Below are 15,892 nucleotides of genomic sequence, written 5' to 3'. Positions count from 1 at the left end.
TAAGATGCCGGTCCACACTGTTCTAGAGAAAAAGAGCTTTCCAAAGGCAGATATGAGCCATGGATAACAATAGCAACAGAGTCAGTTTCTATAAAAGTACAAAATTAACCCCATATGCACAATAAACCAAACATTTAAACAGCGTTGACATCTTCTACTTTAATAATCAAAATATATGAATCTATTAAATATAATTTACTCAGCATTAACTGATTGACTGTCTTGATGGCTACAATCCAGGCTTGCAGAAGTTTTAAGCGCTGCATAAATGGTTTGCCAATCAGACCGCTATGGATTAAGCTGTAATGACAAGTAAGAGAAGGGAAGGAAACAAGATTAGAGAGTAAAAGAAACAGAAGAGGGTCAGATCAGTCATTTTGATGGTGAATTACCTCAAACCCAAACACCAGCTCACCTTTTATGGTGACTTTGGACAGTGCCTCACTGGAGCTGATGTGGTTGGTGGCCACACATTTGTACGTTCCGCTATCGCTCACTTTAACGTGAGCTATGAGAAGCCTCCCATCCCTTGTGGTCACAGCTCCTGGAGGCAGGTTCACCCTGCCCGCCCGGCTCCACTCAAAAGTAATGGGATGAGAGCCGTGGGCAAGGCACTGCAAGAGAAGGGCATCCCCAGGCCGGAGCCTCACCTGGTCAGGCAGGCAGGTGGCATACGGAGGACCTGCATGAAGGAATCATTATCGTTATCATTAGCAGTGACAAAGAATCTAGATGTACAAAGTCTGTGATTATTATTCAACTTACTCTCCACCTCCATCTGCGTGTACGCCTCACTGTAGCCATGGATGTTGGTTGCATTGCAGATGTACTGTCCTGAATCTTGGCGCCCCACACTGGTCAGTGTCAAAACTCCACCAACCACTGTGTGTTTCCATGGCAACGGAGCTCTTAGCTTGGACCAGGTGATGACAGGTGGAGGGGAACCTGGAGGAAAGAAGAGAAAGGGAGGATAAAGTGAGAAATGAGAAGTGAGAGCAGAGCTCAGAGATATTTACGAACACAAGCATGCAAGCATCTTACCACTGGCCTGACACTCCATCGTGACCAAATGTCCCTCCACCACTGTCATTTCTGTAGTGCTCACTGAAGCCACTGGCGCTCCCAGCCCCCCCTCAACGATGAGCTCAACTTTGACCTCTGTCACCCCCTCATTGTTTTCAGCCTGGCAAATATAAACTCCTGAGTCCTCTGGATGCACTACAGCCCACTGAGAAAAAAGACAGCAATCATTATATTCTATTCGTCATCTTGAAATGTGGAAATACTGAACGTGTTACCTGTGGAAGTGCTCATATTTCACCTGTATGGTGTTGACGCCATTTGTCTCCGTGGTGACCAGCTGCAGGGTGGAGCCTTGGCGTTTCCAGGCCAGCGTGGGGCGTGGCCTGCCGGTGGCGTGACACTCCACTGAAGCGGAGTCACCCATCCTGACCCGCAGGGGCCCTGCTGGAGTCAGCCGCACTTTAGGAGCAACTGACAGAGAGGACACAGACACGAATGACTCGTTAAACCTACAACAACCGATTTTTTTGGCCAGTCGGGGGCAGCAGAAATGAGCTGAGAACACAAGACTGTCATATATTACTTTTTAAAGGGGAACTTTGCCAATTTTCAACCAGCTTTGTATCATCACAGTGTGGGTAATAGAATGGAAATGAACAATGTTTAACTTTCTCCTTGTTTCCTGGGAATACTGCACCCCCGTTTCTGTTTTATCTAGTCATGTAGCATCACCACTGCTGCATAGACAGCCCTGTTTGTCTTTACACACCCAATTATTCATTTGAAGCTGTGTTTGTGTCCACCTGATCAATATAAGTCCAACGTTCACTCTTTTTTAGCTCTGTTTTTGGTCTCCACCAACTCCTGAAGGAACTACCTGGCTTTTCAGCTGCTAAATGCACCATTAAATTCACCCGCTAGTTGCTAGCTGCTTCTCGCTTACATTTGGTGCCAAGCAGGTGGCTTACATTAGGTTTCCAGAGATTTTTCGCTGAAAACGATGCCATGAGAGTGGTGAGATTGAACCAAAACAGTAAGGTGAGGGTTGGACAGCCAAACAATGAGCAGAAACTTTCTATAAAGTTCTGTAAAGCCAAGGGAAGCTGCAGATTCAGGTGATTTAACCAATATAAGCCCCACATTGATACATAATGTAGATGAAAATAACATGCTTGAACCAACTCTTCTAAAATGGCTGGCCCAGTTAAAATACTGTTGTTTCAGGGGAGCCACAGTCTCTGACTGAATTGTCAAGACAAGCTCACATTTGACGTTGAGGACTGCTGTGGCAGTGCTGCGGCCTGCAGAGTTGACCACCACACAACGGTACTGCCCTTGGTTTCCGGGTTGGGCGTTAGCAATCTTAAGCAGCACAGAGCCATCAGGACCAGGGACGACATGAACATTGTCTACAAGGAAAAGGTACAACTGAGTGAAACTTCAAAGATGGTGACATTCTATGAACAATGGTCACACGTTATTACTCCTGACCTGGCAATACTTGGCTATCTGTTCTCCTCCACTGGATGGATTTGGGTGGCTGTGCACTGCTCCCCATTCGGCACTTAAAGGTGGCCGACTCCCCTTGGCGCACAGTAGCAGTCTGGGGCTCCACTGAGATGGCATGAACCTGTCCGGCCACTGCACAGAAAGAGAGAACTGGTGACATCACACACACACACACACACACACACACACACACATATGCAGTGCTACTCTGTGAACCTTTAGCCAGGTCTGAGAAAAAATACTGTGTAAACGACCATCAACTCCAAAGCAAACAACCTGAGCAAATACACAGATTGAACAGAAGTGCTTCTGATGACGAAGCAAAAAAGAAAATAGCCAACAAATTCCAAATAATGGGAAATGAGAGGAATATTAAAATATTTTCACTTTGCTAAAAACTCACATTACTATATTAAAGGGTTAGTTTACCCAAATTACTTAAAAATGGTCTCGGAGCTGATTGTTTTGGTTTGATTTCTACCTCAGAAATATCTCCATTAATCTGGATAATCCAAATTCAGTTATTTTAAAGCTTTAATAGCTTTTTCTTAGGGGTTAAGTAGTTCCAATGAAAACATTTGACAGTGAAGTCTGTGGATAGAACAAACAGGACACTCAAAATACACTCTGTTGAAGTTTTTGTAATTATTTTCTTATTGCAGCATGAGCACCAGTTTGTGTGAGTAGTCATGTTTAAGCACAAAAATACACCTCTCTACTGATGTCAAGTAAATGAACAGAAAAGCCGTAAAAATGACAGAAAGGTAAATCAAATTAATTACCTGAACATAGTAGAGCAGAGAGGATGAGAACTCCAGGTGACAGATCCATGATGGGCACACAGAGCTCCCACTTTCATTTGCCACTGTCTCTTTTCTGTACGATCACTTTCAACCTTTAACCCCTACCTCTCCATTTACCCCTTACCCTATTCAAACATTGTCAACCAGTGCTAGTCACGTATGAAGAAGCTCACTGTTGTATTGTTATCTAGCTTTTCTAGAGCTAATAATTGTGTGATTCCAAAATCCAAGATCATCTGGTGTACCTGAATGATGAAGTGAGTCAAACTACAGTGCACAGGGACACTGATTTAATCACTTTAGTCTTCAGAGAACTGTTCTGCCTTCCAAGAAAAATGGTCTCCCAGTAGTCAGACACTCCATGTCTGTTTATGTATTGACCAGTGAGCCAGCGGTGATAAGTGGCTGATGAAAAGGAATTCAAATGGATCCCAAAGTACACAGAACTCCCTGTGTTTTGTCCCTGAATGTGTTATGTTAGTTAGTCACCTGAAGTAAAGCTGGAGACTATTCAGAAACAATGCTTTGAAATATCCAAAAATAGGCAGGGAACTCATACAAAACGCTGGCTATTAGACCTTCTGTATGAACAATGAAATAGCCCTCACAGAATTATGGATATTTTCATTGCAGGGAAGGACAAGCACATTTTAAATGATATGTAGCAATTAACTTTAATCATTGCTGAATAACAAAATGCAATAAATCTTAATTATAAAGGGATGCACAAGTAATGAAACCAGATATAACAAAAAAAAAAATCTGGATAATGTAACATAAGTTCACATAGAGCAGCAATTATGACTTTATAAGGAGTTTAGTGTATTTTGACCTACTAAACAATTTCTAATACTCAGGATATTATCCGAGTACATAATCAATTACATGATTACCTAATATGTACATTGCATCCTGTCAAGTTAGAATCACAATTATTACATTTTTTTTTTACATTTTTGACCAACTGATGGGCATTTTATCATACCTGTAAGCTACTACATTGTGTGGCACTCACTACATTTTCAGATACTCTTGCAGCAGCACTGCTCAACACTAGAGGGCACAGATGGGTGATAACACTCATGGGCCCATCCAATATGAACTTATTAAACATTTCAAGTGTGCACAACAGACTGAACCTGATCTCCTGGGTTAAAGCCTCTTTGGTTTGGTTGCTTCAAAAGCATTCAACAAACATAATGACCTGTAAAAGCAATATTGTATATACAATCATAAAAACAGATTCAAACAAACCTCTTGTCTAAAGCAACACCACAGAATACAAAATGTAACAAGTGACAATGTGTTTTATTCTTTTTTGGTCATTTCTGCCACTAATATGTTATTGTTCTGCTGTCGATGCATTTATTTGCTTAAAAAAGAAAAAAAATCTTAGTTCAACATCTAAAAATAACTACATGCTTTATTTTTGTCCTTTTTTCTCATTTTAATTCTTTGAAATAAAATCACGAGCCTGGTTCAAGGCCAAATATAGGCCCTAAACCTTCATAGGTGAAGCAGTACATTAAAAATCTTATTTGAAAATAGAAGAAAATGTGGTGAGTAATTATAAAAAGAAACAAAAAAATAGAAGTGTCAACACATTTGTAAAATAGAGGGGTTTAAAAAAGAGAGAGATGGGAGAAATGTGGGGAAAGCATCAGCATCTAAAAGCAACACAAGAGGAAAAGTTGAGTTTAATAACGCTGAGGTGTGTGTTTGTGGCTCGGCTGGAGGTCAGCCGACAGTCTGGGGTGTTTCAGTCTGAGGAGCAGGAGGTAAAGTGGAGCATCGGCTGGAGGTGACGCAGGGTTTGCTGCCTGGTGCCCTAGGTGGTGGGGGGGTGGGGTGGAAGGAGGGCTCACCACTGTCCTGCCAGCCATTATCAACCTTCAGACATTCAGAGACAAAATGCACACTCACATTTACTGAACAGGTTCATGTGTTAAGATATTTCATATGTCATAAGGTACCATATGCTAACGGCTGTTACCATGACTACTCAGCTGGAGAGTGTGTAACTATAGCAACAGTGTGTAACCATAGCTACTCACATGGAAACCGTGAGGAGGGAAAGGAGTTCCCGCAGACAGGTCCTCACAACCTCCCGTCAGTCGGAGTGTAACACAGGGGTGGGTATCCTCCTGTTGGCACACAGGTAACACACACACACACACACACGGTATGTTTGGCTATCTTTGTGGGGGCTTCCCATTGACACAATGTATACTGTAAAAAACACAAACCTATCCCTGACCCTGACCCCAACCTTAACCATTGACAAACAAATATTTTGACACAACAACATAGTTCAGAAAATCACTGTTTTCTCAGTGGGGTCCATCTAAATGGTCCCACAAAACACTGTGGGTGTTCTCCCACTTCTCTGGCCCCATTAAGTGAGTAATACAAGGACACACGCACACACACACACTTTAATGCCCTGACTTTAACCTAAATTCTGCCCCTCCACAAGGGGTTGTTTCCAGGCATAGACGAGCTGGACTGTGGACAACAACACCACCAAGGATGAGGAAGATCAACTTTTATAAACTCTGGAACTGTATTCATAACATCTATCAAGTTACTGTTTTCCTGTTTTAATAGAAATATTTTATCAGCTCTAATTAAGTACCATTCAGAAGACGAAACTAAGTAACTCTAAGCAAAGATAAGAGACCGATGCAGAATATGACAGACTGCACTATACCACTGACACAAAAAGAGAACAAACGCTAGGGCCAGATCTTTTCCCACTGTGTTGCAAAGGTGAAAAAAAACATACTAGAGCAATGTTACAGGAGAGGTTTGGTCTCTTGTTGAACACTTTTTTTGCGGTCCAGTACAAGGACAGCAGGTCACTGTACAAAACAGCAATAATAGCTTCAACAGCAGAAAAAGCTATAATTTATTTGCACTCTTATGAGGACTGTGGTTTTTAAAAGGCTAACAAAAACACATCCCTGATACGAACAAGGCATCCGTTGATTCGGTTTATCTCCCTAATGATTCACAACACTGGAGTGAAAGTGCAATCTCCATTTCATTCCCACTTTCTTCATTCTGTGAGGACATCTTACTGGCTACTTAATCATATCTGACCAGGGTGAGGGAGGATTTAAATTTGGCTCATGGCGTCATATGAAGTGCAGACCTCGCAGGGACTGAGGGAGTGGGGAATATGTGATAAGAGGCTCTAAGCGAGGACCGTCTGCAGCGCTACGTAACTGCACTGATGGGTGAAGAAACGATCTCTCCCCACTGACTGAGGTTAAAACCAGGTTGACATGATTTGTTCTGGGCTGAGCCATATTGTGATATTCAACCAATCAGGAGAAAGACTCCTAAAGTAAGGAGCAGGTGATTTATGGGCCCTCTTTAATTGAAAAGTCCTTTGACTTGGCTTCAAAGACTGACAGTGGAGATGATTATACCTTAGATTTCATACGTGTGTGTGTGTGTGTGTGTGTGTGTGTACCTGAGTTTGGTGTGGCTGGGGAGTTGGCTTGGCTTGCTTGTGAAGACGCACTGGCAGCTGTCTTCCTAGTGTACATGTTAGCTTCATCCTGGAGCTTTGCAACGTTCTTCTTGTACCGAATCCTCTTGTTTCCAAACCAATTAGCCACCTAAGAGGGTTAAAAAGAATGTCAAAGTATATGAGCATTTTATCAATTTCTTTATGTTCAAAAGCCTTTCTTTTCACCAGTGTGTCTTTGACATCCAGACCTGAGAAACAGTAATGGAGCACTTCTTGGCCAGCTCCTCTTTGGCCTCCTCACTAGGGTAGGGGTTTGCCAGATGGGAGTAAAAATATTCATTCAAAATCTCTGCCGCCTGCTTGCTGAAATTTCTTCGTTTCCGCCTGCCAGAAAACAACAGTTAGCCGTCCGAAAACAGAAAATACTTTTCCTCACAATGTAGTAAGTCCACTGTCACACACCGAAGACTCAGGTTAAGAGGAGGCAGGAAATTAAACCAACCTGGCATCCAGGAACCTGGAGCGTAGAATCATGACAGCTTCACATGTGCTCTGCTTTAACTGCACCTGGATGGTGCTGAACTTGCGGTGGATGATTCCCACCATTCGCTCAATCTCTTTGGGCGAGACTGGCCGCGTGCGGGACTGTTCCCTCAGCAGGTTCATCACATGGTCGGTGAATTCAGTGCATGCCTGCATGGGAGGAGGGGTGAGTGGGTCAGGTATGAATGTGAGAGAGAGAGGGACAAAGACAGAATTAGAACAAACCGCTCACTGCATGTCTGCCAAAAACCCCTGGTGGGATCCATTAGTTTGCTTCTGTGGCATCCCAAACCAAAATACTCTATTCAGAAGAAACACATTTCAGGTGTTCAGCCCTGGGTGGCTCAGTTATGTGGTACGCTGTTGTAAAATGACATGAAAATGGCAAAATCTGTGACGTGATGTGTGAATTATCAAATATAATTTCCTGACAGAGTGACACTTCCTTACAGTATGTAATCATTTTGTAATTATTACATTAAACAACGGCACAGCATCTCTTCACGTTGTGAAATGACTGTATATGTCACACACCTGTTCATATTTCTCCAGCTCGCTGTGGTACATCTGTCGTATCTGAGCAAGCTTCTCTCTGTACTCGCTGTGCTCTATGCTCCCATCGTTGGGCGACCCTACCGCTGCCGCCGCCGCCGCTGCCGAGGCCCCGCCCCTCGCTGGACCCGCAACCCCCTCTGCTAACAGCATGTTGTCCAGTCGCAAGATCTGAGGGTCCGGACTGTCGTCTTCTTGGACCCCTCGGATACCCAGGGCTGTGGAGATTGGTAGAAACAGTCACATTAGATGTTAAGTGATCAAGTATAGCTATAAGGATTTATAAGCCATTACAGCCTGTTCGCTGCCAGAAAGACTTTTGCTACCTTTTTAGATTCAAAGTGTGCAGCAACTTTTAATCAGTGTCTTTGGGAATAGAATAAACTCATTAAACATAAACATTAAAAAGGTGAAAAGAGAAGGAAAATGGAAAGCAGAATAATAAAGTATGTCCTGCTTATGTAACACTGGAACGTTCATTCAGAATTTTTGGCTCTCTCATGTAGAACTAGAGAAATAAGATGCACAAAACCTAGGACAACATCATAACATCAGTAGACACTAGCTACACAACCTGCTGGCATTCAGTCACACTTCTGAGCTGCTGCCAAACATTGTAGTTTCTGCTGCCTGTTTCAATGTGTCAGGTCTGTGTCAGTTTTCATCTCACAGCTTTTTTAATAATTTCAACAAATAAATGCTGCATTACTTTAGGCACATAATCATGCTGTCAACCCAATCTGAGATATAGAAATGACAACAAGGTCACAGAAAACAAAGTGTTGCTAAACACTAATAAACACATTAATATCTTCTGTTTTCTTTTTTGCTGCAACAACAAATGTACTTTTTGTGCAACATCACACAACAATTAGGCTTCCCTTAACAGCCAGCAGAGAGCACCATATCACAATGAAAACCCATAACACAAATACATCAATTCAATTTCCATAAAAATATGGCTTGGCCAAGTCTTAGTCCTAGACAACATGTAGCACCAGATGGCTAATGGCCTTAACAGGGTAATGATAGTGAAACATAAGAATGGCCAACCTAAGACCCAGCAATGCTATCAGAACAACTGTACCATCACATCAGGAGAGAGTTATGCTACAAATACTGGATGACATAATGAACCTCCGTTATAGCTGTGCTGGGGAGAACAAGCCTTAAGTGGGGTCCAGACACTGGAGCAACACAACAAAAGAAGAGGCAGAGGTGGAGAGTGACAGAGAGATCGCATTAAATGTTGCTATAGTTGTGATGCCAGCTTTCCTTGGCATCGCCAAGAAAGAAAAACAGACAGACACACACACACACAAGCACATGCACACACACACCAACAGCTGTTAATTAACGCCAGCTCTTAAGGAGCAACTAAAGACCCAGTGAAAAATTAAAGCTCATTTCAGAGGTCATTAATTTGCACAGTTATGCAAATTAGGCGGCAATTACAAGGTAGCTCCAGAGATTGTCTAACATTCATAATCCTGCATTGAGGGCAATGACAGCCTCCGCAGTCGGCTGACAGCATCCAGACAGACACACACACACACACACCACACACACACTCAAAGCAAATGTGTATGGCAGGTGCACCAGTGTGAGTGTCTTCCATGGAAATCAAACTGTTTCTCATCAGTACGAACAAAGAGCGGCAATTATCAGTTTACAGCTGACAAATCTTCATCCACCTTTTGCTTTCATCCCTCATTTATAAGTCCATATTTTCCATCAGACTAACCCCCGTCTTCCCCTGTAGGCTCACAGATTAATTTCAATTTCACTTTTTTCCCCCATCACTTCTCTGGTCAATCATCTTTCTGAGTTACACTATTTGTGTAAAGTGGAAAATCAGAGCAACAATAGGAGGAGAGGAATTAAATTAAATCTAAAGACAGTTTAGGATACTTTAGAGAAACAGTAAAACACATTAAATTCCATTTATATCAGAGTGTAGGGTAGATATATATTGGAAACCTCCGTGTAAAGCAATGAAATTCAACAAACTCCAGCCCACAAAATAACCATTTCTAAAAAAAAGTTTAAACACAAACGGATAATATAGATTTATATATTTCTAACCTTCATGAAGGTCGGGTTTATTGCAGGAATGTTGCATTAGGCTGCATTAGTTTTAGCTGGGTGTACCTAATAAACTGGCAACAGAGTGTACAAGAAGAGTGAGAGCAGGGAACAGACGGACAGTGGCAGGGTGGTTGAGAGAATAAGACAGACAACTATATTTGACAGGGGCCAGGCTCTGTTTCTAGACTCAAACCCGGGCGACTGCGGTCCCATTAATATACGGTAGGTGCTACTGGAGCACCCCAAGGTCCCGTCGCTGTTAAGTCATTCAGAACTGGTCCAGTGTTTGGGCCAGTCTCCCAGTTTGCCCAGTGACTCTGCAGCCCATGAGCGCTCTGATAGAGTAAATCCAGCTTTGTGAGGCCGTGGGTGGCAAACTGTCCACCATCGGAGAATCTGATTGTAGTGATGTCTGACACGACTCCGGGGTCTGGACATCATCAACTGTCTGCCAATCCATGAAACACAACCATTACCGCCTCTCCCTCCAACTCATCCATCAATCTGTCCCTCTCTCGCTATCTTTTTCTCCCTTGATCTTTCTACCTCTTTTTTTTTTTATTTTCTCTCCCCCCTCGCCACATCTCCTACATTTGCAGATATATCTCCCTTTGCCTCGCTCGTCATTTCTTGAGTTTTCTTACTTTGACTCCGTCTTATTTTGTGCACTGCACTACGCTCGAAACTCCCAGAAAGTGATGAAATTATAATAGATAAGATATTCCTTTATTAGTCCCTTTATTAGCAGGGAAATTCACAATTCACAAAAATGGAGAGATGTAGAATAACCTAACATGACGGAAGTCAGGAAGGAGGTGAAACAAATGGCCGATATAGGACGACAGAGAGGTGAGCCGGGTTTTGGACAGTTGCTGCCATGTGAGGCGTTATTTTTAATGGTTCTAACTTGGGACAGAGAAGAGAAGAATGAGACAATGACAGCAGACAGAGGGAGGCAGCACGAGCTCCGTCGACACAAAGCGAGAAAGGAGTGATGTATGTTCTAAACTTCAACAGAGATCTGGAAATAGAGACTGCCTGAAAGCCCAAAAAAACCCAGAGATAAAATGTGTTTCAGAGCAATGTGTTTCTCTAAGAATTTTCATCAATTATTGAGCATAATGCAATTAGTCAAGTACGTGTGAAAGATCAACAACAAAACAATGGTTAGTAAAGTGAAACACCAACTGTTCACATAAAAATGCTATGTATGAATCCAGATACTGACAAAGAACACATTGGACCATTCATACCAGATTATTGCTTAGGGGCAAATTAGGGTCATCACCTTTGACAAAACCCTGTTTTCTATATTTCTATATTATATTTCTACTTACTATGAACTATATATACTACTATAAAGTACTATATTACTACATCTATTAATAGTTATGTTCCTTGCGTTCCTTCATTACTGTGAATTTACTAATTATGGATTTATTCTGACTCAATCCCAAATACTCACTCAAGAGAACCAAATGTGTATTAATGCACCACTGAAAATAGTGGCCAACAAATAAACGATTTATTTCTGAAAAACCTAAAAAAAATCTACTTTGCCCCGTTGAAAAATCAGAAAGTACTGAGAGATGGACAACATATTGCTGGTTTTGACGGTTTCCTGGGTTTCTTCACAATAAAGAAAAGGGGGAATTTATGGTTGCCACTGACTGACATGTATGAGACTCAGATCAGAGCAGAAAACCCATGTTGACCAATTCACACCAAAGGCAAAGATCTCTCTGAGTCACTGCTGTGGTGTGAGAAAAATACAACTGAGCTGAACACAAAGAATCATGTGATGACTCTTCACCAAATTTCACCTTTCTTCAAACTATTTTCCATTGAATGTATTTTACATCTTTGCTACCCATCTTTTTTTCACATGTGACCAATTCTGTAAATTCAGGCTGGTTGAGTGTGGAAAGGTTGAATGACAGTGGGTAGGTGAGACAACTAGTTGCCTTAGAAACTCTGTTTCCCTCCCCGCAGACATCACGCCTCCCATTTTCAATTAGTGAAGGAAATTAGGTAATTACAGGTCACAACGAGAAGTGAGAGACTCTCTTAAGACTGTAAGGTATAAAATCATCACTAAAAAATGCCAAGGCAGCCAACAGAGGACCAGTTTTGGACAAAAAAGGCCACGACAAACTGACGGCAACACACACTGAGAAACACGTTTAAAATGCTATAAGCCTGAAAGGGTGAAAAATACTGTACTACCTGAACTACAATCAAGGATGCACTGAATGAGGAGAAATGTAGGCCTTTTCTGCAATGGCTGATGTGAAAAGTAAGAAGACCAGCGTGTAAATGGACACCTCACCTGTCCTTTCTTTGATCTCACACAGGACGCTGAAGAGGGCGGGCTTCATTCTGTGGCAGTTTAAAGCATGTTTCCTTCAGTGGAAGATAAAAGACAGACAGGCAGAGATTGTTGATTACAATCATTCTTGGGTAGACTTTATGTTCTCTTAGTTACATGTACAGAAACCCATCCTTAATAGATCGTGCAGACACATGGCAAAGTGTCAGCGCTGCGCAGACAGCGCAGACGGAGTGAGTGTGCAACTGGATCCGTTTAAGCCTTTGACTGAAAACAGGCCTGAACAAATACTGTCAGATTCACCTGAACTTACTCACCTTAGTGAAGAGAAGACACTCATTGCACAATCATGCAGAAACACTTAGAAAATGTTAAGTGTAAATACACAATTTTTCTTTGTATGAACAAGTAGATCGACCCAGTCGGCCTTGACTGGATCCTATGGCTGTAGGCCTGGGAGCTAACAGGGAGAAAGCCCTCTAGAAATCACAAGACAAGTTCATTCAGGCAGTTTGTTCAAAGCAACTTCAACCTAGCATATGCAGATATCAGTAGTGTGTCATCAGATTTACCTGTGCAATACTCCGTATTCATACGAGGCGGCAAACAGAGTTGCATAGTAAAAGCGAGGTGTACAGGGAAACAATCCAAACGCCGATGGTGTCATTATTCTAGAGCCATTACACTGTGCAATCAACATTTACATCATAATGATAAGTTAAGGCAGAGGATAAACACAGAACAGGTTTGATTCCTGCTTTGAAAAGAACACTTATCACAAAAATCACCCAGGCAGGCACGAGAAACTGAAGGAAAAAGAGTTTTACAAACAAGAGAAGAAAAAGAGAGACGAGAGAGGGAGAAAAAAAGACAACGCTTTACAGCTTATGTGATAAAATATAGTTTTTAGGAGTATACTATATATATTTTTACTTACACAGGTGCTGCAACGTCCCAAAGATTAACTGAATTAATAATATCGTGTATCGCATCACACACTATTTTGAGGTACTACTTTGAGCCGCTAGTGTGACTGTGTTGCATTATATTTTAAATGTGGATAGAATAGGAAAGCCTGTCTTTCTCTGGTTGTTGTGAAAATTAAGATTGTGCACTGGGGACAGCAGGATAATGTGTGATTGTGAGCGAGACAGGGGTGTAATGGAGGATACACATGAACCACCTGACAAACTGCACTTTTGTATCATACTTATAGTTTGGAACAGGACAGCCTGATGGTTTTCTGTAAATAGAACTGTTCTTCTCATAATAATGGCTGCTAATTGCTAATTTAAAAAAAACCCACCTACTGTCAGTGCTAATTCAGCTTTGTATTCAGGCCTGTGGGGTGAAAGGTGGTGACGCTCAGCGGGAGAAGGGGCACAACACTCCCAGCAGTATTAGAGACGATGGGGGTGTTATTACAGTGTGTGATTCGTGTGAAAGACCATGCAAGCAAGAAGGGACACTGAGATATTTATCTCCCCGCAGCACAAACCAAAATCCACCGGTGTCATTACCTGGCCTGGGCCTCGTCCAGACTCTCATCTGTGATGGCCATGATCTGCTGGAGGATGTCACCAATCTCCCGCTGCTGTGGCTGACCGAGGTCGTGATGTTTTCTTATATTCTCAGGTTCACCCATGTCTTCCTGAGACAGTCCAGTTAGTCCAATGTGACCCAACATCATGCCTCCAATGCTGCTGTGCTGAGAGAGGTGGGAGGAAGGGGGGATCTGACTACAATGGGCGATCCTTCTCCAACTTTCAGCACTTAGGACACAAACAGGTTAAAAAGTTTTCCCCCCAAAAAAACAAAAAAAAAAAAGCACACAGGTCTCAAGAGTGGGAGCAATGTTGGCTCAGCTGCAGCTGCAGCTCCAGCTTGTGTTGATCTGAATAACAAAGGAAAAGAGGCAGCAAAAGTGCAGCAGCCTGACCTTTGGTTTATCTCAGGAAAACGAGAAACCAGAGCTGGGGCTAACTGTAGTTCCTCTTTGGTATGGGAGGGCACTGTTGACTAAATATTAGCCTGTAGTAAAATGCTGTTGTTTTTATGAGACTGACGCGCGTACGCATGTCTTTTCCTCCCCTGAATAGACAAAAACAGGAGGGAAAACACGCCAACAATTGCCAAAACTAGCTTGGTGCAAAGCTAACAGCCTCCGGCTTGGAGAGGCTGGTCGTCTCTAGTGTGATAAATAATGGCCTGAATGGCGCTTCGGCTGTGTGTAATGACCTGGGAGTCCCTTTGATGTCGCCGTATCCGCCTGCCCTCCTTTTATTCACGGGTCCCGGTAGTCTGCTCGGTCATTAACACTGTGAACCGACAAGGGTCAACTAAAACACGGTCAAGGAGAGGTATTCCCGGGAAACTTCGTCTGTCTGGTAGCGTCCTCCCACCGCCTGGTTTCTACCATTAGTTGTTATTGCTTTCTCTCCCCGCACAGCTCGCTTTGTGCCCGCTGCCCCACTCCTCCCTGAAAAACACCACGGAGCAGAGACGTCAAGTCACGCAGCGTGAGAGCAAGAGGCAACTTCCGCCCACACCTTTCCAAATATTATATAAACCTCAGCATAGGCCACAGCCAGGAGACTCCTATGTTGTAGTGTAATGTTTTGTTTATAGTCCCATAGCACAGTGTGTCCTTCTCCAAGGGTTGATGGCCAGTGTTATCTATCAGTATCTTTCCAATTACATCAGGTGCCAGTCTACCTCTGGATTTCTGGGGTTTCTTTCTTTTTGTCAGTCTAAGACGATGGCAAAATTACTTCTTAAGATAGTCCATCCATCCATTTAGACTGCTTACCTTGTGAAGGGTCGCTCACCGTGGGAATCTAACATAGCGCTGCATGATCACACATAGTAGTTTTTTAATGGGGTCACCTGGATTACATACATCTGCTCTAATTCACAAGCCCTCTCATCTCTATGGTGAAAATGCAATGTTGTAAAAATTATGTTATGTTATTTGTGTCTCAGAAAGCAGTTTTCCTGTCCTGGAGGTGAGCAGCAAAATGATTTTAATACCTACAGAGAATAAGATGGCCAGTGAAATGCAAAGAGCTGCAGAACATTCATAAAAACTTATGGCACATTATTTGGAATGAGGTTTGCTTCCTTCCTAGAACAGTTCAGAGGCACAGAAATCAAACAGTGTGTAAACATGACACGAGAAAGATTTAAACGTCTGAGTGCTCTTATTTTGAAAACGATTCTGGTTCATTTCCGGTCTAGTTTTAGCTGTTTCCGTCTGACTTGACGCAGCTCTCTATCAGTATGTCGACGTACTCTTGGGGATGCTGCAGTTTGATTAGAAACCGCGAGGAGGCCATCATTTCACCAAACAATTTGTTGTTGCTGTTGGTGGTGATGATGATGATGTTATCAACACTAATACTAATTTTGAATGTGTGAAGATCATCCAAACAAGCTTCAGACTGAAAACAGTTTCAGTCTGAAGAATATTTCTAAGGCAACTAGCTCTAAAAATGGATTGTAATTCAGTGGGATGTTCTATAGTAATGTCCATCTCCACGTGAATAGGGAGCCTTAGATTAGATTTTC

General features: G+C 42.5%; 2 protein-coding genes across 2 annotated transcripts; both read right to left on the bottom strand.

Moving 5' to 3' along the window:
* Nucleotides 1–295: 295 nt before the first annotated feature.
* On the bottom strand, nucleotides 296–3,363 carry LOC139199392 (basement membrane-specific heparan sulfate proteoglycan core protein-like). Its single transcript, XM_070828458.1, has 8 exons — nucleotides 3,315–3,363; nucleotides 2,515–2,664; nucleotides 2,289–2,432; nucleotides 1,322–1,494; nucleotides 1,042–1,228; nucleotides 766–945; nucleotides 416–682; nucleotides 296–300 (listed from the first exon to the last, which is right to left on the bottom strand). The coding sequence occupies exons 1-8, from the start codon at nucleotides 3,361–3,363 to the stop codon at nucleotides 296–298; spliced, it is 1,155 nt and encodes a 384-aa protein (XP_070684559.1).
* A 697-nt stretch (nucleotides 3,364–4,060) lies between these two features.
* Nucleotides 4,061–14,797, bottom strand: LOC139198992 (pre-B-cell leukemia transcription factor 1-like). Its single transcript, XM_070827990.1, has 8 exons — nucleotides 13,846–14,797; nucleotides 12,326–12,399; nucleotides 7,891–8,126; nucleotides 7,316–7,506; nucleotides 7,062–7,197; nucleotides 6,814–6,961; nucleotides 5,390–5,479; nucleotides 4,061–5,225 (listed from the first exon to the last, which is right to left on the bottom strand). The coding sequence occupies exons 1-7, from the start codon at nucleotides 14,013–14,015 to the stop codon at nucleotides 5,433–5,435; spliced, it is 1,002 nt and encodes a 333-aa protein (XP_070684091.1). The 5' UTR covers nucleotides 14,016–14,797; the 3' UTR covers nucleotides 4,061–5,225; nucleotides 5,390–5,432.
* Between the last annotated feature and the right edge of the window lie 1,095 nt (nucleotides 14,798–15,892).

This window comes from Pempheris klunzingeri, chromosome 3 (assembly GCF_042242105.1).
Source record: "Pempheris klunzingeri isolate RE-2024b chromosome 3, fPemKlu1.hap1, whole genome shotgun sequence".
NCBI classification, from domain to species: Eukaryota; Metazoa; Chordata; class Actinopteri; order Acropomatiformes; family Pempheridae; genus Pempheris; species Pempheris klunzingeri.
This window is presented reverse-complemented; position numbering and strand designations above follow the sequence as displayed.